Source organism: Halichoerus grypus, chromosome 8 (genome assembly GCF_964656455.1).
Source record: "Halichoerus grypus chromosome 8, mHalGry1.hap1.1, whole genome shotgun sequence".
Classification (NCBI taxonomy): Eukaryota; Metazoa; Chordata; class Mammalia; order Carnivora; family Phocidae; genus Halichoerus; species Halichoerus grypus.
Window position 1 is genome coordinate 120764310 of NC_135719.1, and position 24894 is coordinate 120789203.

The 24894-nt window shown below is 41.9% G+C and overlaps 2 protein-coding genes across 2 annotated transcripts in view; one reads left to right on the forward strand and one right to left on the reverse strand.

Annotated features, from left to right (window-relative positions):
* The window catches only part of GALNT16 (polypeptide N-acetylgalactosaminyltransferase 16), a 112032-nt gene extending 101373 nt beyond the window's left edge, over positions 1-10659 (forward strand). The window contains exon 16 of the mRNA XM_036107230.2: positions 10521-10659. The gene's annotated coding sequence lies outside the window, so the exon portion shown is untranslated. The remainder of the gene's footprint in view (positions 1-10520) is intronic.
* Positions 10660-10904: 245 nt separating this feature from the next.
* On the reverse strand, positions 10905-24755 carry ERH (ERH mRNA splicing and mitosis factor). Its single transcript, XM_036107233.2, has 4 exons — positions 24582-24755; positions 20258-20345; positions 14320-14440; positions 10905-11404 (listed from the first exon to the last, which is right to left on the reverse strand). Exons 1-4 carry the CDS (start codon positions 24738-24740, stop codon positions 11302-11304), a joined length of 471 nt encoding a protein of 156 aa, XP_035963126.2. The 5' UTR covers positions 24741-24755; the 3' UTR covers positions 10905-11301.
* Positions 24756-24894: the final 139 nt, after the last annotated feature.

Consider the following 24894-nt stretch of genomic DNA (forward strand, 5'->3'; position numbering starts at 1 on the left):
TACTAATGAACACGTCAAAGGCTAAGGCAGTGAAAACTGCAGCTTTGGGATCATCTAAGGTTTTAGTTGGCAGCAGAGAGAAAGGATGAAGGCTTCTCTGTGTACCAAGCTGTGGTCTTCCTGAAGCTTTGGTCTGGGGCCAGGTCTCTGCTCAGGATAGGGAGTCTTTAGTTTATTTGCATACAATTTGCTAACATCAACAAAGTCTTTGCTCAAGCAATTTTTAAGTACAATGTTATTGCTTCCCTGAAGGCTATAATTCCTTGGTTTTTCTCCTCAACATTCTTCTTTCTCACTTAGCAGCCACTCACATTGACCCAGATCTTCCCACCCAGGAGTGTCAGGGGGAGTTGAAAGAGCCGAAGGAGGGGAGCACAAAGAAGGGAGCAGGCCGCTGAGCAATCGAACCCGCTTTTCGGGATGCCCTCAACTTGACCTAAGGGTTTTAAGTATTATTTTGTTTAATTCTCAAGCCAACTCTGGGGGATGCACACTATTACCATCTCCATTTGTAACAAGGAAACCAAGGTCAGGAAATGTTTTATGAGTCGCTCAAGATCACACAGCCAGGAAATGGCAGAACCTGGACTCCAAGGATGTCTGGCTCTTAGAATTATGTTCTCAAACTAAGGATCCCTGTAAATCACTTACCCTTTACATCTCTTTAAACATATAAGACAGTCCTGTTACAATTGTTTGATAGTGTGCAAGGGCCACTGGCTTGTCCCTGAACGGTTTTCAACTCTGATTGTGCTGGGGAACTTTCCGGAGTCATCACCGGGGTAGGGCTGGCTACATAACTTGTGGGGTTCAGTGTAAAATGAAAATATGGGTCACCTCATTCACAAATTATTAAGAATTTCAAAAATGATGCCAGCAGCATGGGTCCCTCAAAGGCCCGGGCCCCGTACAACTTTAAGTGCATGGGTTGTTTGCCTGCGAAGCCGGCCCTGAGTCAGGGTTCTGGGTGGACCCTGGCATTAGGTCTAGCACATGATAAACATTAAACATGTTGGCTAACGGAATGAACCAATTCAATAAATATTCATCTACTGTTACAGACCACGCAGTGTTCTAGGCACAACGGATAGAGCAGGAAGCAATACGTGTCGGTTCCCTCATCCCATGGAGCGTATATTCTAGACAGAAAAACAAGTGATCCGAAAGACGTACAAGATCATTCCAAGATACTAATAGGTGTAATGCAGAAAATAAACGGGGCCGATGTGATTGTGTTGCTAGGAAGGCAAGGGCTACCTTTAGATGGGGTAAGAGTTGGCATTTGATGCAAGACCTGAGTGATGGGAGCCGGTGGGAGGATTCTCTGGGGAAGAGTGTTCAGGCAGAGGGAGTAGGGAGCACGGGGCTTTGCAGGGCGGGGCCCTTGGCCTGAATGAATGGATGAGTGGGTGGAGTGGCTGCATCCCCATCGGAGTTCCTGGTGGTAAGCGAGGGTCTCAAGCTGTGCCCCTCCATCCGTGACAGTCCCCCACCTACCTGTCCCTCCTCATGTGCTCCTCACCGTCTGTGGTGTGTGTGGCAGTCTCCTTGGAATTCCGCAGACGCACTAACCTCATTCCTGCTTAGAGCCTTTGCACTTCGGATCCTCTGCCTATGACATGTGTCCCCCCCCACCCCTGCTCTTTCTCATCTTTCAGATCGCAGCTTAGATGCCGAGGCTTAGAAGGGCCTCTGCCCATCCAAGCTCAAGTAACTCAAAATATTGCGCTCTCTTGGGAAACCTTAATGATTTCCTTCACAGTGGTAGTCACGTTCGGGTCTAGTCTGGCCTGTAAGCACCATGAGGGTATCATGGACCAGGGTCATGCCGATTTCATTCACTATGAACCTGAACTGAGGTAGTAAAGACAAGTTGATCCCCAAGCCCCGCACTCCTTTATACAGGAACCAGTGTTGATAGGCAAGTGCAGGTGAGAGTAGCTCCTTGATGCCATTGCTCAATTGATTAGCTAAACGATTTACCAGTTAGTCAACAAACACATACTGAGAACCAATTATTTGGAAGGTACTAAGGATTCCAATATGAAAGATTTAATTCCGTCTTCAAAGAGCAGAGATTATTGAGGGAGGTAGATAAATCCCACCAGGAATTCCACACAGTGTGATAGCAGCCATGACGGAGGACACTACCAGAGCTCAGAAGCTAGATAAGTAGAGGATTTGGTGATCACGGAAGGCTTCCTGGAGGTGGTGATGCTTGAGTTGAGCCTTAACTTACAATTAGGGGTTAAAGTATGTGGGCCTTGAGGAAGTAGACATGCCCATTAAAGGAAGGGAGTGTGCAAAGGCATGCAAGAGATCGTGTGGCATACTCGTGGAGCTGTACAAAGTATGGCCGGAGCAGGAGGGAGGGGGACTGGTTGGAGCCAAGTCTGACAAGTGGGCAGGTGCTAATCATGAGGGACCTTGGGTATCAAGCTACAGATTTGGATTTTATTTTATGAGTGACAGCTTTAAGAATTTCAAGCAGGGAAGTGACATAATCAGATTTTTCATTATAGAAAAACCTGTCTTCCATAGCAGGAGAGAGGACAGACTGGGAGCAGCAGGCCCGCCCTTCCGTTCCTGGATTATGTGCCTTCCCTCATGCTGTGAACCAGAAGCTTCTGTTTTGTTACAGACCCTATTAGTTATCTATTGCTGTGTAACAAATGACCTCCCCATTTAGCGACTGACAACAACTGACAGTCTCTCAGAGGTTCTGTGGGGCAGGATCCAGAAATGGCTTAGCTGGATGGTTCTGCTCAGGGATGCTCAGGAGGTGGAAATCAGGGTGTCCGCCAGGGCTGCAATGCTCTCCACACTCACCCAGGGCTAGACTGTCTGCTTCCAAGCCCACTCACAAGGGGCCTCTTGCACAACATGGCAAGCTGACTGTCCCCAGAGTGAACGGTCCACGAGAGTGAGAGAACACGAAGATGGACGTCACAGTCCTTTTATAACTGAACGCTGGAAGTGAGATGCCATCACTGCCACGGGTATTCTATTTTTTTATTATTTTATTTATTTGACAGAGACACAGCAAGAGAGGGAACACAAGCAGGGGGAGTGGGAGAGGGAGAAGCAGGCTTCCTGCCGAGCAGGGAGCCCGATGCAGGGCTTGGTCCCAGGACCCTGAGATCATGACCTGAGCTGAAGGCAGACGCTTAACGACTGAGCCACCCAGGCACCCCTGGTATTCTACTTTTTAGAAGAGAGTCATTCCTAAGTCCAGCCCTCACTGAAGAGTAAGGGTTGACACAAGGGCACAACTCCCTGGAGGTGCGGATCCCTGGGGGTCATTCAGAGGCTGCCTACCACCCAGATCCCACCTCTTCCTTCAGTCAGGTGACCCATGCTGGGTCAACCAGAACATTTCCTTGGGATTTGTGAACTCAACCAGAAAGATGAATCTGAAGTGAAGCTCAGAGACTCTGTGGACAGCCATGTTGCCCACTAAGTGGAAGAAGCTGGTGTCTGGGACAAATGGAGCTGACACCTAACGGCGGACAGAGATCAGAAATGGTAGGCATTCCCGACAGCCCACATTTCTGGTTTTATTTGACCCTGAGATGCATTTGTGTTCTGGCCGTTCCTGCAGTTTGGACTATGGCCCCATGAACTACACACCCCCTCTATTGCTGCCTAAGCCATGGTTGGCCGGCTGCCCTATGCAAGACGGAAGAGCTGTTTTGGATGGGGTCAGCCAGGAGGGCTGGCAGGTGTTTTCAAGATGAGTGCCTGCTCGTAGGAAACAGAAAAGTTAACCTACCTACCTGAGGAACATTCGTGTTGTTGGCCTCCTTAACTCTGACCGCGTGACCAGCTGAATGGCACAACTACCTGCACTCAAAGCATATTGGCTCAGTAGAGAAAGACCTAATTTTGCAAATAGGCAATGATCACAATCCCCTTGGTGACTGGTTGGTCCTTGATTAGGAAGGGACGGAAGTTAACATGACAAAATCAGCTGTCAAGTGTCAGCCTAATGAGTCCTTCTGACAGTTCCCTTGGTTCCCCGAAGGACGGCTCACTTCCCAGCCAGAATGAGGACGATTATGGAGATGGGTCGAGCCGCTTGAAATTGGGTATGCGGAAAACACATTTGCTTTCCTCTAACGGGAACGGCGTGTCAAACGCAATTACCCACACTGAGGCCGGCCGAGTTGGCAGCTTTTTAAAACCTGGCGTTGTACAGCCATCGGGAGTGGGAACGCCCCCTTCTATGCTGGCACTCCGGGGCCGGTCAGAAGCAGACAGGGGCGATGGCTAAGCAGAGGTGGTTAAATTCCCCCAGAATTTAGTTTGAAGTGCTGACTGTTTACATCCCTGAAGGAAGCTCATTAGCATGTGTCAGAAATGCAGCTTCAGTGGCTCCAAACATCCCCTGCTGCTCGCGGCTTGCAGGCAGCCAGCCCCACACTGCACTCCTCGCTGGGCTCGCTGAGTCCCTCCCGCCTGCGTGGCCAAGCTGTAGAGCGAAGGCTTCATTTGTGACCCCAGTCTGTCCTGCTTGGAGAATGCGGCATTTCCTGGGGGCCGGGCTCGGGCGGCAGGGAGGGAGCTGGGCAGAGTTCCAGGCTGGAGAGGGCTAAACAGGAGGCGCGGAGGGACAGGAGTGAGGGGCCAGCGCACCTCGCCAGCCTCAGAACCCACCAGACTGGCCGTAGCATGAGAGCTGCGCGTAGGAGCCAAGACAGGATTGTCCTTGCATTCTCAATGGTTTTTGTTTTTCACTCTTCATTGTGGAAAAGTTCAAGCATGTAAAAAAAGCGAAGGGATTAATAATACCGCCCAGATTCAACAATGATCAATTTATGACTAATCTTGTTTCATCTACATACTTCTACTGGATTATTTCAAAACAAATCACAGATATTACGTCATTTTATCTGAAAACATTTCAGTACATGCTCTAAAAGATACCTTAAAAAAAGAACAATACCATTATCAAACCTAAAAAACTTGACAATAATTCCTTAATGCTGATGGAATCCATACTGGTGAGAAGAGGAGGCTTCTGCACTCCCTTCCTTTTTTTTTTTTTTTAAAGATTTTATTTATTTATTTGACAGAGAGACACAGCGAGAGAGGGAACACAAGCAGGGGGAGTGGGAGAGGGAGAAGCAGGCTTCCCACCAAGCAGGGAGCCCGATGCGGGGCTCTATCCCAGAACCCTGGGATCATGACCTGAGCTGAAGGCAGATGCTTAACGACTGAGCCACCCAGGCGCCCCTCCCTTCCTTTTTACCTTATTTCTAACAGGAACAGTGGATCAAAGGCAAAACAATGAGGAAAAAAAAGGAGAAGGCGAAGGATCAAGGCAAGACAAAATTATGCCCACACTAGGACCATCACCCATGTGCTTCGCAACTTTAGTAGTTTTATTTATTTATTAAATTTTTTAAATTTAAATTCAATTTAATGAACATACAGTGTATTAGTTTCAGAGGTAGAATTCAATGATTCAAGTGCCCTCCTTAATGCCCATCACCCAGTTACCCCATCCCTCCACCCACCTCCCCTCCAGCAACCCTGTTTCTTTTCTGCAGTTAAGTCTCTTACCGTTTGTCTCCCTCTGTTTTCGTCTTATTTTTTTTAATTAATTATTTATTTATAATTTTTTTATTTTTAAAGATTTTATTTTATTTTTTAAGTAATTTCTATGCCCAATGTGGGGCTCGAACTCACAACCCCTAGATCAAGAGTTGCACACTCCACTGACTGAGCTAACCAGGTGCCCCGCAACTTGAGTAATTTTTTAATTTATTTTATTTTATTTTTATTTATTTGACAGAAAGAGACACAGCAAGAGAGGGAACACAAGCAGGAGGAGTGGGAGAGGGAGAGGGAGAAGCAGGCTTCCCGCAGAGCAGGGAGACCCGATGAGGGGCTTGATCCCAGGACCCTAGGATCATGACCCGAGTCGAAGGCAGAGGCTTAACGACTGAGCCACCCAGATGCCCCAGTTCTAAGCATTTTATAGAAATAAAAAGTTTTGTATAATTTCTCAATCCGACTACTTGAACAGATCCAGAGAGGATCTGGCTCAGAGATGTCACCAAATGCTGGAGAATCAAGACTTCCTACCTTGAGAGATCCCTAAGAGCTGCATCAGGACTTCATACTAATGAGCATTTGCCCTCAGTGGCCTTTCAGTACCCGTACCTTCAGCTCCTTTCATAACACTCCTCTGAAGGGACTATGAGGCTAACTCCCCTCCCTCACAACTGCAGCCTCCTGTTGGGACTTGCTTAAAAACTGGAAGGGCCTTATGGTAATCCTTCCTGGAATTGCATTACCTGTGGAAGGAAGTGAGTAACCATGCTTCCAACATGCACCTGGGCTCACTGTCAGTGTCAAAGACAAAGCAATCTCTGGAATGTCCAGGGCCACTGGGGAGAAGTGGCCCAGCATTGTTAGACGCTTCTCAAATTGTTCACCCTGGAGCAGGTACTAAGACTCAAACATACTCCTTTTTTCTCAAAGACTAGAGGGGCAATATAATTGGCCGAGCCTGGGGGTTCCTGGAACAGAGTAGGTAATCCACAACAAATGCCAGTAAGTGAGTTAGAGTTAGCATTACCATGGCAACCCATCCAACCTCAGGCTTCCAAGGATAAAACCATGATCTATCCCATTTCTCTTACAGTCTGAAGACCTTAAATTCAAACATCTGTTGACAAAGACATAGGGCCTGTCTCGGTTAAGTGATACCATCAGTCCTCATTAGCCTTCTCCCCACTCTCTTGAAAAGCATAAAGAAAATTACCTTTGGCACAGAAGAGGCTTTTAAGCCAAGCTCTTCACAGCATGCCTCAAATTGAGTATCTAGTTAAAGCACGTAATTGTAAAAAAGAAAGAAGTGTGCTAGATAAGTTGACACAGGATCTCTAAATGTAGCTGAAAGGACTACTACTGTCTTCAAAGATATCTTTCTTAGATCAGGTTTCCAAGTAGAGAACTATGTAGTGCAGGAGACAGGAAAGTGAATCACTAAGAATCTTAATTATCCCCTCTCTCAGGTTTCTATCGCTGAAATTCCCCTCAGATCATCATCTAGCCTCTTCTAACTTCTCTACCGAATGTCTTCATGATTTCAGTCTCTCAGCCCCTTCTTATGTCTTAGCCCATCACTCACTTGCCTTTGTGTGTAGCCTGGAGCTCGGCTGTTTTTTGGAAGTATAATGGCCATACAATGTTACATTAGTTTCAAAGTTAGCCTTTCTATATCATGCTTGTTACCTATCATTATGTATATATTATAATAAATTTTTAAAATCTTAGATCCTTCCTTTACTTACATTACTTATATACATGGACAAATTGCCTTTAAAAAAAAAAAAAAATCTGTCGTTCCAACTCATCATTCCATATTCCCACTTCCTTCTTTCAAGTTCCCAGTGAACTTTGCCTTCCCTGCCTATTCTTCACTATTTCCTGGGCGAGCTCTTCACCTGCCAATTGGTTTCTGTCTTCATGTTACACTCCTGAAAAAACTGCCTAAATTCCAGATCCAAAGCTTTTTTACAGTTCCTCATCTTACCTGTCTCACTGAAAAATTCTCTTGCTTTGGCTTCTGGGACATTAAATTCTCTAGTTTTCCAATCTAATCTACACAGAGCAGTGAATTTCATCCTCCTAAAGCTGATTTGACAGGTTTGCCTTAAAAATCTTTAAAGGTTATTCACGGCCTACGAAGTTAAACTCTGTAGCTTCATGTTCCAGGCGTCCCACTACTAGCTTTCCTGGCCTTTACACCACCGCTCCCCTAAATACTCACTTTACTCTGGCCATGATGGCTTCCTTGCTGTCCCTCAAACATTACAGTGTTTACTACCTTGTTATTCTCCTGTCCCATTTTCCTATGTTCCAAGTTTAGCCACTTTTCAAGGCTCAAATGTTACCTCCCACATGAAAGTAAGCTAGATGTGCCATCTCACCCTTAAGTATCTGTGGATGAAGGATTAGCAAAACTGCTCTACGACCAAATTTGACCTTGGGTTAACGTTCTGGCTCTGTTCTTGAGAAAAAATATTACTAGACAAGATTGTTGATCAGAGGTAAAATGACCTCTGATCATTTATACTTCGAGTAGGTGAAAACTACAAATTCCTGGTGGGAAGGTCGAACTTTGTGCTTCTCCGAATGCAATGACTTATAACTGGGAAAGGTCTCTTGGTGACCTAGAAACTAAGTCTATGGAGTTATAACAAGAGATCGCGGCTCCTGTTGTACACAGGGCTTCTAGGTCAGCGTAGCTCTTGCACCTGAGCTATCATCTGTCTGTGTGTGCAGAGAATACTTCTTGGATTACTGTGTGAACTGCCATGAGGACCACTCCAATGGAAGAGAAACACTCCATAATGCTGGGCTAGCAAGCTGTTTTGTGTCCTCTATGCTTTTGATTAAACTGGTGACAAATGAGACCTATACCTATTCAGGTCTTATGGATCTAAAAAGCTTCCTTTGCTAGGCACCCACCAGAGATCCATTATTTAGCTCACAGCTATTCATTTTGTGGGAGCTACCTACTCTCAAGATCTGAGGTTAAGACCATGTCTTTTTCAGCTAGTAAAATCTTTGTGGTTATGCTGTGTGATCTGGGTGAGGGACTTGAACAATCTGAGCCTATCTCCTCACCATTAACAGAGGAACAATGGTTTCCAACCTCAAAGGGCCGCTGTGTGGATTAAATAAGATATATGTAAATGTTTCCTAAGCAGGAAATGCTATGCCTAAGTAGTAATATTAGGAGCTTTATGCCAACACACAAATTAATCGTCTTTCTTCTAAATATATCTGTACAAATGTAGTAAAATTTATTAAACAGTTCATTTATTTTTGCCAATTTTCATTCTGATCTTTGAAAAATTAGTAAAAACAAGTTTGATAAAGGAAGGGCCAAACTGATATGAAGCTGATGTCATCCTAAGAACTGCCCTGCCCTCTTTCTAACCCTGTCTGGTCTGCTGCTGGAAGGAAAACAGGCCCCCAGCATTCCCAACGCAACAACAGGAATAAGATACATAACTTGTCCAAACAATGCCCAAGGTGTTTAGCAAGGTGCTGCAAATATTTTAAGCCCAAGGACTGCCAGTGAAGTGACACAGTTAAAATCCCCCTTTTATACTCCTGTAACCTCTTAGATCAAATGCTGAGAAGGAACATTGTCAAGAAATATCTTATATGCCCAGGTATATAAATAAGATAGATGAGAATCAAGAATTTTGTAATTTGTCTGTAGGTTTCACTTGTAGGTAGCAGTGTAAAATATGTGTATGAACAGAAATCAGACCTGTTTTACTTGTGGTTGGGGAAAGGCCACACAATCAATATACCAACTCTTCAACAACAGGGGAATGGTGGTTATAGCTTGGCCAAACCACTGAAGGTTTTTTTTTTTTTCTTTTTTTATTATTATGTTATGTTAATCACCATACATCATTAGTTTTTTTACCACTGAAGGTTTTATCACAGACTTCACCTCCACGATGAAAGGCTACTTCTGCTCCTTTTCTTTGTGATGCTGGACATAAATGTATATATATGTCCACATTTATTCCAGTCCTATTCTTCCTTAAGCCTTATAAAATATGATCTGAATACTGCTCCCTTTCCCTTTGTGCTCATCACCCAACATCTAGGACCCAGGTGTTTTCCACTTTCCTTAGAAAATCGTATTTTCCTCTCTAAACCTAACATTAGAAACTGTATTTGAGTATCAAGGGGTCCCATTCCCTCCAGACGTGCTTGAGTATTTTTCAAAAAATGAAGCCAAGATCACATCTGTTACAGAAATAAAACTGTATTGGCAGGACAGACCACATGAAAAGCAAGACAATCTGACTTACTTTGGGATCTATTCCTTTTTCACTGGGAACATTTTAGCTTTAAAATCTGGCTGACTCACAGTGAAATACTAACCATAGCTATACGTAACTTAGTAAGGCACCTTAATTTTATTTCTTAAAAGATTTTATTTGAGAGAGAGCACAAGCAGAGGGGAGGAGTAGAGGGAGAGGGAGAAGCTGAACAGGGAGCCCGATGCAGGGCTTGATCCCAGGACCCCAGGATCATGATCTGAGGCAAAGGCACACACTTAACCGACTGAGCCACCCAGGCGCCCCAAGGCACCCTAATTTTAATGATCCTTTGATACTGTGATGACATTTCATTAACAGAATAACTATTCTACAGTAAAAGTGAGCACATATAACTACTAACTCAGAATTTCATTCTGTATAAAATAGGAAAAATGGTTAAGGCTCTAATGTGGAAGTAGGGCTGAGGACATGGGGAAGGCCCGTCACAAAGCCTCCAAAAAAACTGCCCATCTTACAGTGTGTAAAGATACTGGCTGCTGGTGAAGTGTGCGAGAAGCAGAATCAGGGAATGTTTGCACACTTGGATGACTGGCAGTACAGTACAGTGTATGTTCGAGTCATGTGATCAACACTCTTTCCATCAAAAGCAAAATGATCTTGTCCTTTTCTGTGGTCTTTCCATTACCCTTACAGCTTTCATACAGAAGTGGTAAACAGTGTTCAACTGCTGAAGGCTATGAGAAGGGCACAAGAACCTCCCAGAAAGAGTACATGACCAAAACTAAGGACCTAACCTGGCTGCTACAGACAAGCTAGGTCACCAGAAAAATCTTTCATCATGTTTGCATCAATAGCAAGTACAAACCTTGGAGCTACAATCAAGATTTACTTATAAGGCTGGAAAAACGAGGTAAAAGCTTGTTAGCTTCACCTAAACCACAGTGAAATGTATTCAACACATACATAAGCTTTCTTCAACTTCTTTGTGTGGCAGCCTATAGGTTTTGAAACTGATAATGCTTTGTAAGAAACGTCAATGTTCGGAGACCAAGAAAAAAAAATCACTCAAGGGGAAAATATAACTAAAGAACATTTATTCATTTTTCACTAAGACTTTATCTTGAGCATGTAACTAAACTGTCACTACCCCCCTACCCCAACCTGAAGAAGGGTTAGTACAGTGAATGTTATAAAGCAGATATGAACAGTTTGAAGGACTGGAACCAAGATTAACTGACAAACAACTTCCATCTAAATTATCATAAAAATGTTTAAGTAAAAAAAAAAGGGAGGGGAAGGGGACAATGGGGGTTTCAGATTGAACAAGATCCTCACATTCATCTAATACATTCAATCCTGGCTAGAGTATACCAAAATGGAAACAGGATTACTATAATACAGAACTTCCACTACAGCACGCTGTACACACCTGTGTTCCAAGCCCACCCCCATCCCCCTACTGCTTCTAACTCAACTATTTCCCGGCCTGTTGGGCCTGCCGACGAAGGAGCACGTAGATCTTCTCTTTAATCCAGTCTTTGTTATAGGGCTGGTATGTCTGGGTATCAGCTCGGTAACTGAGGAACAGAAAGGCAGAAGCAAAGTTATAATGGTCAATTACTGTCGTGTTTTTAAAACCCTAAATTATAACTGCCCAATGATGGCACAGGTGTGCATGTTTATACATGAACTTAATGAAAACATAAAAGAGCTGCTTACATTACTGAATTTTAAGCCATAGGAACTTTAGACCACCAAGTACAATCTTAGAGCAGAAAAAGAAACCAAGATCTAGAAATCTTAAGTTAAATGCTCAATGTGTTACACATCTACTTCTTGACAAAGTATGACTAGAAACCGTGTGTTCTTTCTATCTAGTTAACAACTTTTATGGTTTCTTTAGTAATTAAAATATAAAAACCAAACACTGGTACAAACTTGAGATTTGCTAAATTTATTTAGAATTAACTAAAAAATCTTTAAAAAACATGTTACTACCAAAAGATTTCCTCCCTGTAAAGTGTTAAGGGAAAACTTTTAACCTATATTTCAAGATTTGCTTTTTTTTTTGGATTTTATTTATTTGAGAGAGCGAGTGAGCATGCTCGAGTGTGTGAGCAAGGGGAGGGGCAGAGGGAGGAGAAGCAGACTCTCCACTGAGCACGGAGCCCAACGTGGGACTCGATGCCAGGACCCTGGGATCATGACCTGAGCTGAAGGCAGCTGCTCAACTGACTGAGCCACCCAGGTGCCCCAGGATTTGCTTCTTAAAATAAATCACGCTAGAGGCTGGTAGAGAATTAATGGAAGACATAAAAAGCTTCAAAATGGCTCTAATCAGAAGAGGGTCAGGAGAGTAAGTAAGTAAAGTAAGTAAGTAAAGTAAACCTGCAGCATTAGCAATGAGACTCCAGTGGGACTCCAGGCGTTCTGAGGCCAAGGTATCACCAAATAGCCAACCACTCAAGATATCTTTAGAAGACTCAAATAGTGACCTACCACTGAAATCTCATTGGTTAAGCAATAAAATCATTTTTGGGGTAAAAAACTAAGGCTAGAGTATAAAAAAGCAGACAATAAGTAACCAGAGATTGCACAAATAAAAATCACTTCAGTGTTTCAAAGCCATGTGCACCATGTGGTAGAAGCACTACATGGCAAAAAAAAAAAAAAGCAGCACTACATGGCATCCAAGAGAGATAAAGATACACTTTGCCTAAAAAAATAATAAAAAAACCCAACCTAAAGGATACTTTAGAAAAACAAAATTATTTAATTTATCAATTAGTACTTATCTGAATCAACTCACTTAATCCTTATTACAACCCTGCAGGTAGATACTAATTTTTTCTTAAGATTTTATTTATTTGTCAGAGACAGAGAACACACAAGCTGGGCGAGTGGCAGGCAGAGGGAGAGGGAGAAGCAGGCTCCCTGCTGAGCAGGGAGCCTGATGAGGGGCTCGATCCCAGGACCCTGGGATCAGCTTAAAGACTGAGCCACCCAGGCGCCCTATTAGTGCCTCCTAATTAAATAAGGGTTAATCTAGTCTGCTTCAGAAATGGTTCAATAGGCTACAATATTTATATCAACACTGGAGAAGAACTAAAGAAAGAACAATTTTTCAGAACTGTATCAGGGTGGGACAGACTCATTTAAGATTTATTTATTTGGGGCGGGGAAGTGCATAAGGTCGGGGGGAGAAGCAGAAGGAGAGGAACAAGCAGACTCCACACTAAGCACAGAGCTCAATGCAGGGCTCAATCCCAAGACCCTGAGATCATGACCTGAGACGAAATCAAGAGTCAGATGCTTAACTGACTAAGTCACCCAGGAGCCCCAACAAAACTTTCATATTGGGGGCGCCTGGGTGGCTCAGTCGGTTAAGCATCTGACTTTGGCTCAGGTCGTGATCTCAGGGTCCTGGGATTGAGTCCTATGTAGGGCTCCGTGCTCAGTGGGGTGTCTGCTTGACCCTTTCCCTCTGCCCCTCTCCCCCAGTCATGCTCTCACGTACGCTCTCTCAAATAAAATCTTTAAAAACAAAAAAACCCTTAAAAAAAAAACAAACCCCAAAAAACCTTTCTTCTTCTTATTAATATATTTCATTAAAGACCAGACCTGGGGTACCTGGGTGGTTCCGTTGTTAAGCGTCTCCCTTCAGCTCAGTTCATGATCCCAGGGTTCTGGGATCAAGTCCCGCACCAGGCTCCCTGCTCAGCGGGAAGCCTGCTTCCCCCTCTCCCACTCCCCCTGCTTGTGTTCCCTCTCTCACTGTCCCTCTCTTTCTGTCAAATAAATAAATAAAAAATCTTAAAAAATAAATAAAGACCAGACCTAAATCACTGGGATGTTTTGAGTTAGTTAAGTAAAACTCAAATATTCCAACAAAATACAAGTTTTCACTTTGGTGAAACAGCAAGTCCTGGCCTGGCCCCAGTCATAATCCAGGAGTCACAGGAAGTGCCTGTGAGTAGGACGTATATATTTTTCAAAAACATATTTAATTCTATGACAGTATCTGCCATGTAAGATTCAAGCACCTGATTACTGAAGATCATCTCATTATAAGGTATTCTCATTTTCCTTTGTCATGAAAACAGAATCATCTTAGTTTTAACCCAAAGCCAACTGCTTTAGGACAAAGACTTTGAGGGGGAAAAACCCTAAAAAACAAAACAAAAAACACCCCCCCCCCCCCCCAAACGACTTTGGTTTAAGAAACCAAGATCAGGACTTTGAACTTCTCAGCATTCTCTCTGCATACTAACTTCCATCAATTAGCAAAATTCTCAAGCTTTTCCTGTGCCATTAGCTTTATGTTGCCAAATTAATTTATGAGCCATATGTAGATGAAATATTACTATATAGTAGTCAAAATGCAAAGATCAGTGTGAGGCATACAGTGAGCTCAGAATACCATAAATCACCTCAAACAGCTGGATATACAACAGAAAAATACACCTTAAGAGATATGGTGGCTAATACTTACACAAGGCAGCTGAGGTCTGCCAGATCGTCAATAAAATCAAACAACTGACTGATATCATATGTGATAGAGGGGCTGTTGGGATTCATTCTCTTCAGATGTTCTTCATACATTTTACAAACACCTAAGAGAGGAGAAAAACCAAGATCTTACAATTGTATAAACTTTAGATATGGATAGCATATATATAACATATATATAGCAATACCATAGTATTTTAATTTTTTTTAAGGATTTAATTTTTTAAAGTAATCTCTACACCCAACGTGGGGCTTGAGCCTACAACCCTGAGATTAAGAGTCGCATGCTCCACTGACTGAGCCAGTCAGGCATCCCCTTAATATTTATTTTTATAAAGTTGGGCTGGGAAAAGAAGAGTAAGTTCGTCACTTTTGTTTTAACGTTTGTCACTAGCAAATTTCTTTTAATTTTATATATTCGCCAGAATGTTAAGTATTTTATGCCTTAAAAATAAAATAAATGATTACTTCAAGCCACTAGGTCTAAAAGAACTTTACAGACTTGGCATATGAGAGTTTAAACAAGTGATGACAGTGTGAGTCTTATCAGGTTTTTCAATAAACAATATTCCTAAAGCCTCAGAATAAAGAAAAACACCGCATTTGGGAATGATGGATGACAAATAGAGGCTTTTCTATCCTGCTTTCAAATTTTGATACAATGCAAAAAACAAACAAAAACAAAACTGGCACCGAGGAAGAGATTGTCATGAGTACTTTAAAAGACTGGACTCTGGATTCAGAGACTTGAATTCTAGTTCTGTCCTTTACTAACGACTCCATCCCCAGAACTACTTGTCAAATGGTGAGAACAACAATATTCTCGATGGAGCTATGGTGAAGGTTATGCAAAATGATGCATGTAAAAGCATTAGCACATGTAAGAGCATGTAGGTACTCAAATATAAGTCATACAAAGACAATGAACAAAATCACTGAGAGCAAGCACACATTAATATAATTATCTAAAGAGCACATTTAATTTTTATTCAGTGACATACTCCTGTTGTTCCCACACAATGGAAACATAACCTTTTCTGTCCATTCCCACTATCAAACGCTTTTAATACCACTATGATGAATGAACAAGCGAATAAATGTCATCTGGGAAAACATGTCCTATCCTCTACACTCAGGTCCTTCATGTACCTCTAAATTGACTTCGTAAACTTCCCAATAGGAAAAAAAAAACCCAAAAAACCACTAAGTAATATTCAACGACAGATCTATGAAAAGCTCTCTGAGTTAGGGTTTTTGACTGATCCTGGTACACCACACCATGATCACAGAGTACCACTCACGAGTTACTGAACGGAAAGGTCAAAGTAGAAAGGAAATAAAAACCAGGAAAATGAATTCACCATGTATCTTAGAAAGGCACTGACCCATTGCTACCATGATATTTAATGGTGAAAGACTAGATACTTTCCCACTCAGATTAGAAAGAACACTAGAATATCTACTCTGTCATTTGTAGTCAACACTGTACTGGAGGTTCTGGCCCGGGTGACTTGACAAGAAAAAGAAACAGCAGGCATTCAGATTGGAAAAAAAGAAGTGTAACTTCTCTCTTCACAGAGGACACGATCTTGTATACACAACATCCTAAGGAAACCACACACACACGTGGGCGCACGCGCAAAACCATTAGAACTAATAAACGAATACAGCAGAACTGCAGGATATGAGTTAATATACAAAATTCAACTGTATTTCTATACCCCAACAATAAACGATCTAAAATTAAGTAAACAGCTCCATGTACAACAGCATCAAAAAATAAAATCCTTAGGAATAAATTTAATAATAAAAAGCACAGAATGTACACTGAAAGCTACAAAATGTCACTTAAAGATTTAAATAAATGGAAGATCTCATGTTCATGGATCAGGAGACTTAATATTAAGATGGTAATCCTCCCCAGGAACACCCGGATGGCTCAGTCAGTTAAGCATCCAACTCTTGATTTCAGCTTAGGTCATATCTCAGGGTCCTGAGATCTGAGCCCCTCATCAGGCTCCCTCTGCTCATGCTTTCTCTCAGATAAATCTTAAAAAAAAAAAAAAAGATGGTAATGACCCCCAAAATGATCTATAAATTCAATGTAATCCCTATCAAAATCCAACCTAATTTTGCAGAAATTGACAAGCTGATCTTAAATTTGATATGAAAATACAAGAGGCCCAGGATAACCCAAAAGATCTAGAAAAAGAACAAAGCTGGGAAGACTCACACTTACCAATTCCAAAACTTACTATGAAACTACACTAACAAAGACCGTATGGTACTGCTTATACATAAGTATGGGCATACAGATCAATGGAATAGAAAAGAGGGTCCACAAATAAACCCTCACATTTATGGTCAATTGTTTTTTGACCAGGATACAAAGACAAAACTTGATGAAGAAAGAACAGTCTTTTCAACAAATGGTGGTAGGACAACTGGAGAGTCACATGCAAAAGAATAAAGTTGGGCCCACACTTCACATCATAAATGGCCCAGAGACCTAAATGTAAGAGCCCAAACTATAACACACTTGGAAGAAAATACAGGCACAGATTTTCATGACTTTGAACAGGGCAGTGGAATCTCAGATATGGCACCAAAACCATGAGAGGAAAAAAATAAATTGGAGTTCATCAAAATTTAAAACTTTTGTGCTTCAAAGGGCACTATCAAGAAAGTGAAAAGATAAGCCACAGACTGGGAGAAAATCTTTGCAAAACATATATCTTGATAAAGGACTAGCATCCAAAAAAAGAACACCCTAAAACTCAATAATTAAAAAAAGTAAACACCCGGGCGCCTGGGTGGCTCAGTTGGTTAAGCGACTGCCTTCAGTTCAGGTCATGATCCTGGAGTCCTGGGATCGAGTCCCAAATCGGACTCCCTGCTCCGCGGGGAGTCTGCTTCTCCCTCTGACCCTCCCGCCTCTCATGCTCTTTCTGTCTCATTCTTTCTCTCTCAAATAAATAAATAAAATCTTAAAAAAAAAAAAGTAAACACCTCAATTAAAAAGTAGGCAAGGGATCTGAAAAGATACCTCACCAAGGAAGATATACAGATGGCAAATAAGCATGATGCAAAGAAAACTACAAATTAAAACAAGATATCGCCATATACCTATTAGAATGACAGAAATCCAGAACACTGACAGCACCAAATGCTGCGAAGGATGTGGAGCAATAGGAATTCTCATTCATTGCTGGTGAGAATGCAAAATGGTGCAGCGACATCTCAAGATAGTTTGTCAGCTTTTTACAAAGCTGAACACAATCTTACCATATGATGCAACAATCACATTCCTTAGTTTACCCAAAGGGGTTGAAAACTTAGGTACACACAGAAACCTGCACTCGAATGTTTGTAGCAGGTGGATCATAACTGCCAATACCCGGAAGCAATTATGATGTCCTTCAGTAGGTGAATGGAAAACCAAACTGCGGTATATCCAAATGACAGATTATTCAGCAATAAAAAGAAATGAGCTATTAGGCCATGAAAAGGTACTGAAGAATCTTAAAAGCACACTCTTTGGGGGCGCCTGGGTGGCTCAATTCATTAAACGTCTGACTTCGGCTCAGATAAGGATCTCAGGGTCCTGGGATCCCTGCTCAGCGGGGAGTCTGCTTGTCTCTCTCCCTCTGCCCCTCCCCCTGCTTGTATGCTAACAAATAAATAAGTAAAATCTTTAAAAACAAACAAAAAACCCCACTGTTTTGTGAAAGAGCCAACCTGAAAAAGCTATATACTGTGTAATTTCAACTACCTGACATTTTGGAAAAGGTGATGCTATGGAGATATTAAAACGGTAAGTGGTTGCCAGAGGTTTGGAGGGAGGAACAGGTGAAGCACTAGATTTTTAGGGCAGTAAATGGTAGATACCTGTCGCTATATAAGCCAAAACCCATAAAATGTCCAAAGCAAAGACTGAACACTAATGTAAACTATGGCCTTTAGTCAATAATGTATCAGTACTGGTTCTACAATGGTAACTAATGTATCACACTAATACAGGATGTTAAGTAGAAGGGGAAACTGGAAGGAGAGGGTAGAGAAGAAGGGGTGTGATAGAATTCTCTGTACTTTTTAATCAATTTTCCTGTAAACCTGCAACTACTCTAAAAAAACTAAATCTATTAATTTAAAAAGATATGGAAGAACCTCAAATGCATACTGCTGAGTGAAACCAGCCAGTCTGAAAGGGCGACATATGGTAATGATTCCAACTCTATGACATTTTGGAAAAGGCAAACTATGGAGGGGACAATAAGACCAATAGTTGTCAGGAGGCAAAGGGTGAAGTGGGGAGGAGGAATGACAGGTGGAGCACAGGAATTTTTAGGTAAGTGAAAATTGTTCTGTATGATACTGTACCAATGGATATATGATGTTATGCATTTGGTAAAACCCACAGAACTGTACAACACGAAGAATGAGCTTTAGTTAATAATAACAGACTTCAGTTAATAGTAGACTTTAGTTAATAATAATGTATCAATACTGGGTTCATTGGGGTGCCTGGGTGGCTCAGTTGGTTAAGCATCTGTCTTCGGCTCAGGTCATGATCTCAGGGTCCTGGGATCAAGCCCTGTGTCCAGCTCCCTCCTCAGCAGGTAGTCCGCTTCTCCCTCTGCCTCCCCCCCGCCCCCCCCCCCCGGCTTGTGCTTATGTGCACTCTCTCTCTCAAATAATTCTTAAAAAAAATATTGGGTTCATCAGCTACAAACATACCACACCAATGTAAGGTGTTATTAATGGGGGAAACTGTGGAGGTGGGGAAAGGGAGTACAAGGGAACCTTAAACTGCTCTAGAAATAAAGTGTATTAATTAAAAAGAAAAAGTTAGGCTTCACTAAAATCAGCAGAGGTTGGCAGAGTACCTGCAGAATCAAAGACCAAACATAATAATACAGATAAGGCAGCACGTGCACAAAGTCTACCATAATGGTCAGCAGAGGAAGGGTCCTGAAATGAGGGAAGAACAAGAGCTGCTCTTCTTTTAAAATTAAAGAGAATCTGCAATCAGGAAGGCATGGTGCCAACTTAACCTAGATGTCTCTAGTTATTACTAGTAGTTTTTTTCCCACAGATCTACCCACTGTTGGCTTTACAAGGACAGATTTTAAGGCTAACCCAGTTAGCTTTGGATAATCAACAAATTGAGAGACATGCCCAGCAGCAGAAACAGTGAATATAAAATCTTTATAGGAAGAAGTGAAGAATGGACAATTTGCTAAAAAGGGTACAGAATGTGCACAACTGGTTTACTTGATATAATGATTAAATGTAAGGATGAATCCAATTTGTGATGATCCAATCTATGTGCTCTCATCTAATGGTTTACTGAGTAAAGAAACATTAAGGGCTAATAGTTTCCTTCAGGGTGGTGTCAGCTTACCAAATGCATAATAAATTATACTTATTTGGTTCAATTTGCCTTTATTCTCTGAGCTAACTTTTATTTTCTAACACTCTGATGGAATGTAACCAAACCTCAACAGCTTTTAATGTTTATTTGTTCAATGAGCAGACTAATAGGTTCTGAAGGTATCCCTAGAGCCTGTCTTAACAACTCTATAGTGCTTGAGTTTAACCAGAATACATAAGGAATAACTGTTAAGATATTTACATATCACAACAAATACTGGAGTATCAACATAACAAAGGGAGGCTTCAGAAAGTCATTCATTGTAATCATGAGCTGGAAAAAAAAAATATATGCAGCAGAAAGATAATATATATAATCAATGTTTCAATATTCAACAAATATGGTCCTTAATATCCTCCTTCCCTGTTCAAATTAATAATTCAAGAAATCTGGAGGAAAAACAAGCCCAGTTCCTAAATGAGACATGTTCTAATAGTGAAGGTTAGGAAAACAAAAATACAAACTTTTGATTAGTGTTTAAACTCACCTTCCATGCATTCATTCACAGATTCATAGTCAGCGTAAGTTCTGCCTTCTGGCCTCTTGGTAGGCTGTACCAGCAAAATGGTGTGAGACTGCAGGGGGAAAAGTGATTTCAACGTAAGTTTCTAACTCATATTTGAGAAATTCATAGTATGATATAAAATCCCCAGTCACGACACAATGATCATTGGTTATTAAAACACTATTAGGGTGCTTGTCCTACATTTATGCCTTTGTGTAAGCGTGGTGTCAGAAGGTGGACTGATAGCTTCTCTGTAAGGACTCCCAGTCCTTTTTTTTTTTTTTTTTAAGATTTTATTTACTTGAGAGAGAGGGCACGAGCGAGAGCACAAGCAGGGGGAGCAGTACAGGGAGAGGGAGAAGCAGACCCCCTACTGAGCAGGGAGCCCGACATGGGGCTCGATCTCATGACCTAAGCCGAAAACAGCCACCCAACCAACCGAGCCACCCAGGCACCCCAGGTCTCCCAGTCCTTAAGGGCTGTTTTCTCCAACTGTTGTACTTACTGCCTGTAAGCAATCAGCATAAGCTACCTTGTACTGTTTTTTTTTTCTTTCCTTTCTCCCCAACTAGATCATATTATATTTTGTGAGAAACATAAGTATGTATGTAGATGTGACTCCACAGTTGTGCTAAGGTTGGAAAAAACATAAATCGGATCCAGTGCTTACAGTCATTAATAGTGTTTCCCTTTTTCTCCTTTTATCAGTCTACATCTGAGTTTTTATTAAGGGACTTAATAGGGCTGGAGATAGAAAGTGACCAGTGGAGACAGAAAACCTAAGTGGGTTTATGAGAGCACAAGCAGAGGGAGAGGGAGAAGCAGACTCCCCACTGAGCAGGGAGTCCGACATGGGGCTCGATCTCATGACCTAAGCCGAAGACAGCCACCCAACCAACTGAGCCACCCAGGTGCCCCAGGTCTCCCAGTCCTTAAAGGCTGTTTTCTCCAACTGTTGTACTTATTGCCTGTAAGCATTCAGCATAAGCTACCTTGTACTGTTTTTTTCTTTCCTATCTTTCTCCCCAACTAAATCATAAACCCACTTAGGTTTTCTATCTCCACATTCACTTTCTATCTCTAGCCCTATTAAGTCCCTTAATAAAAACTCAGATGTAGGCTGATAAAAGGAGAAAAAGAGAAACACTATTAATGACTGTAAGCACTGGATCCGATTTATGTTTTTTCCAACGTGAAGGCAGAAGATAAATAGGCAGTATAAAATTAATATATAGTTAACATTACCCTAGAAAAACCATTAAGCTATTCACCCAGTAGACGACTCACCTTAAGAGGCTATACTATCTCAAAATCACGTATTTTTAAACACTAGAATCACACGAAATAGATGATCAACTGTGACAACTGTGAATATGCCTGAAGAACAGCAGATAGACTTAACATCTTCCACCTCATCATGCTCAGTAGGAGGCATGTTTTTGTTAGTGGGTCTATTTCACAGTTTCTCAATCTCTGTACTTTTACAATTTGGGCTTGAAGGGTCCTCCTTATAGAGGCAGTCCTGTGCACTGTAGGATGTTTAGAAGCATCCCTGGCCTATTCCCACTAAATACCAGTAGCACTTGAACCCCCTGCCTCCTCCTAGGCAAAACTGTGACAACCAAAAATGTCTCCAAACTATTGGTCCTATCGAAATTATGGCCCCTTCAATCTTTTGCCAAGTGTGTAAAGTCAATTAATTAAATGCAAGTATGATGCAACCTCACTGTACACCCAGTCTTCAAACTATTCACATTCTTCTCTTTTACTGTACTATTATTTTGGGGTCCAAAAAATCCTTTATGACAGGTCCCCCAAACTGTTTTGAAATGATCAGAATTTTCAACCATCAAGATATTGGAACTGAATAGTTGAGGCCTAGAGTTTCTGAATAAGCACCAAAAAAACCCCAGTACTCTGAACACTATATAAAAATCAAAGAAACTGCTCATATTCCTCCCTCCCCATCAAGAACTAACTCATTCTGATGAAAAGTTTGAGAGGATTTGAGATAAAAATAGACGCTGGTGACAAGAGATGAAGGGTAATTGGCCTTTGTTAAATAGGCATTATAAACCAGAGAAAGCATTTTATTAGATTATTTGTTATACAGAATTTTTTCTAAGTCACTTACTCAAAAAAAAAAAGGTTCGATGGGTCATATGTTGAGAAGAAAATAATTTTATAGAAACCACACTAGCATTCCTGCAGTAGGGCTCGCTCTGTATATTAGCCACACCAGTTGCTACTATATTAATTTTGTTCTCATTCTAATGCAAATTAAGGGACTAATTTACTTAACAGAGTAAAGATATGGAAATGGCTATTCAGTATGCTACTGTTTACATCTAGTCTTAGAATGAACTTCTGACAAAGCTCACTATTTTCAATACTTACTACCCAAAGATTAGGATTAAAAACTAAGAACAAAAAATGACTAAATTTACAAATCTGTAATTGAAACGAGTATTATTTTTAAGTGGCAGTGCTTTCCTATTAACATTTTAAGATCATAAAACTTCCCAAATCAGTTTTGATCACTTTCTTCTTACTGGAGCTATTTTTGAAGCTGTTTGGTTTTATTTTTTTTTTTTCTTTTTTTCTTTTTTTAAAGATTTTATTTATTTATTTGACAGAGAGAGACACAGTGAGAGAGGGAATACAAGCAGGGGGAGTGGGAGACGGAGAAGCAGGCTTCCCGCGGAGCAGGGAGTCCGATGCGGGGCTCGATCCCAGGATCCTGGGATCATGACCTGAGCCGAAGGCAGACGCTTAACGACTGAGCCACCCAGGCGCCCTGTTTGGTTTTATTAAAAAACAAATATATATGCAAAATATAAGTACATATAGGCAAATACATATATACTTAAATTTCTCACAATAGAAAAAAAAATTGCAAAATCTAAATCAGGAAAAGATATGCAGAATTACCTTAATAAAATTCTTATTCTCTCTGATTACCAGGCACAAGTCAATCACTTTAATAGTTAATCCTGACTTACTTTTTAAAAGTCTCACACACGAATTCTAAGAATCATTCTACTGCTACAGAAGAACAATACATACGATTTGCACATTAGCTTCAAATGCTTCTCCCAAACTACCAAAAAAAAAAAAACTAAACAAAACACCAAACAACCCACACCTAAAGCTTTTATCTTTAATAAAGCAAAGGTATTTAAGACTATTGAACCAATAATTGTTTTACATACAAATTCTAATTTTTAATGCTACTTGGCCTGAGAAGAAATTATCACTGATATTCGCCCAACAAGAATGGGTTAATTGCTGTCACTTCCTCAGATTTTAATCTAAGCATTATAACACAATACCAAATAGTGACATAAAAGGCAAAGAAGGAAACTAAGAGATCAAAGACTTGTCCAAAGTCACATTGCTAGTTATGACAAAACAAGAACTGGAAACCCAGTCTTCTAATTCCTAGTCCTCTCTGGGAAACCATGTTGGGTCAAACACTGAAACATTTCAATTCAGAAAAGTACAACCTCAAAAAGTTCCTTGCCAACAACAGCTGCATAACCTGTTAACAGTAACTGCGGCAATCAGAAAACGAAAGCTGAAGTGTGGAAGTAACCATGATTCCTCATAATCCCTGTGGAGCATCTCCTTTTTGGTGGAATAAAATAAAAAATACAAACAAAATACCCAGTCACTCCACTACCACCCCGATCAGATTCTAAGGAACCCTCAGCTGAGCCTATCTTTTCAGCTTTCAGTCCCAAGAGAATGAGTACGAACAGGATTGAGAGCTGGGAGAAACGCCAAATCAGGCATCTGGAGTCTTGGAAAAGAGAAAAAACGTTATATGTATATTTAAAGACAGAGCACAGCAAAACAAAAGAGAATAGTTGAGAAAGCGCACTACAAAGCGAAGACGACCCCTCCCGGCCCACACGCTGGGTGCAGTACACTGAATCTGTCAGCTTTGGTAACAGGTTTGTCAGACATCCCTCGGCCATTGTTCCTACATTGGGCCAGAGAGTCTGGAGGGAAAAAACAGCATCCCCACGCCTGCCTCTACCGAGCTGCAATTGGGAGAAAGCGCATCCTCCACACCGCACGCCTCGCCGGAGCCCGCAGGCGGGCGCGCAAACGTAGGGCGGACCCGGGCTCCGGGGCCTAGTGCCAGGCCAAGCGTCTCCGCGGCGGGAAGGGGAAGGGTCCAGCCACAAGCTGGTGGGCCGGGGAGCTGCACGCTCGCGCTGGATGGGGTGGGGAAAAGATGTACAGGGCTGGGACCGCCCCGGAGGCTGGGGGACCGGGGAGCCGCTGAGGCCTTTCTCACCATCGCGCCAAACTCTCTCGCTGCAGCCGCTGCCGACACCGCCGCCGCACACGAGCTTAGCCGCAACGCCGCCAACAGCCAATCCCCGCGAGAGGAGCCGCCGGAAGTCGTCAGAAACGCACCGCGAAAGCGCCTTTTGGACCATAGAGGCGCGCACATTTCCGGCAGCTAGAGCGGATACTGACTCTGTCTCAGCCATCTTGGATAAGGGCGATGACATACAAAGGGAATTGCTGCGGAACTTGAAAAATATCATTTCTTCTCAAGACACTGTCTTCCTTACTCTCGTTATTAGACGTACGGCTAGAGTGGA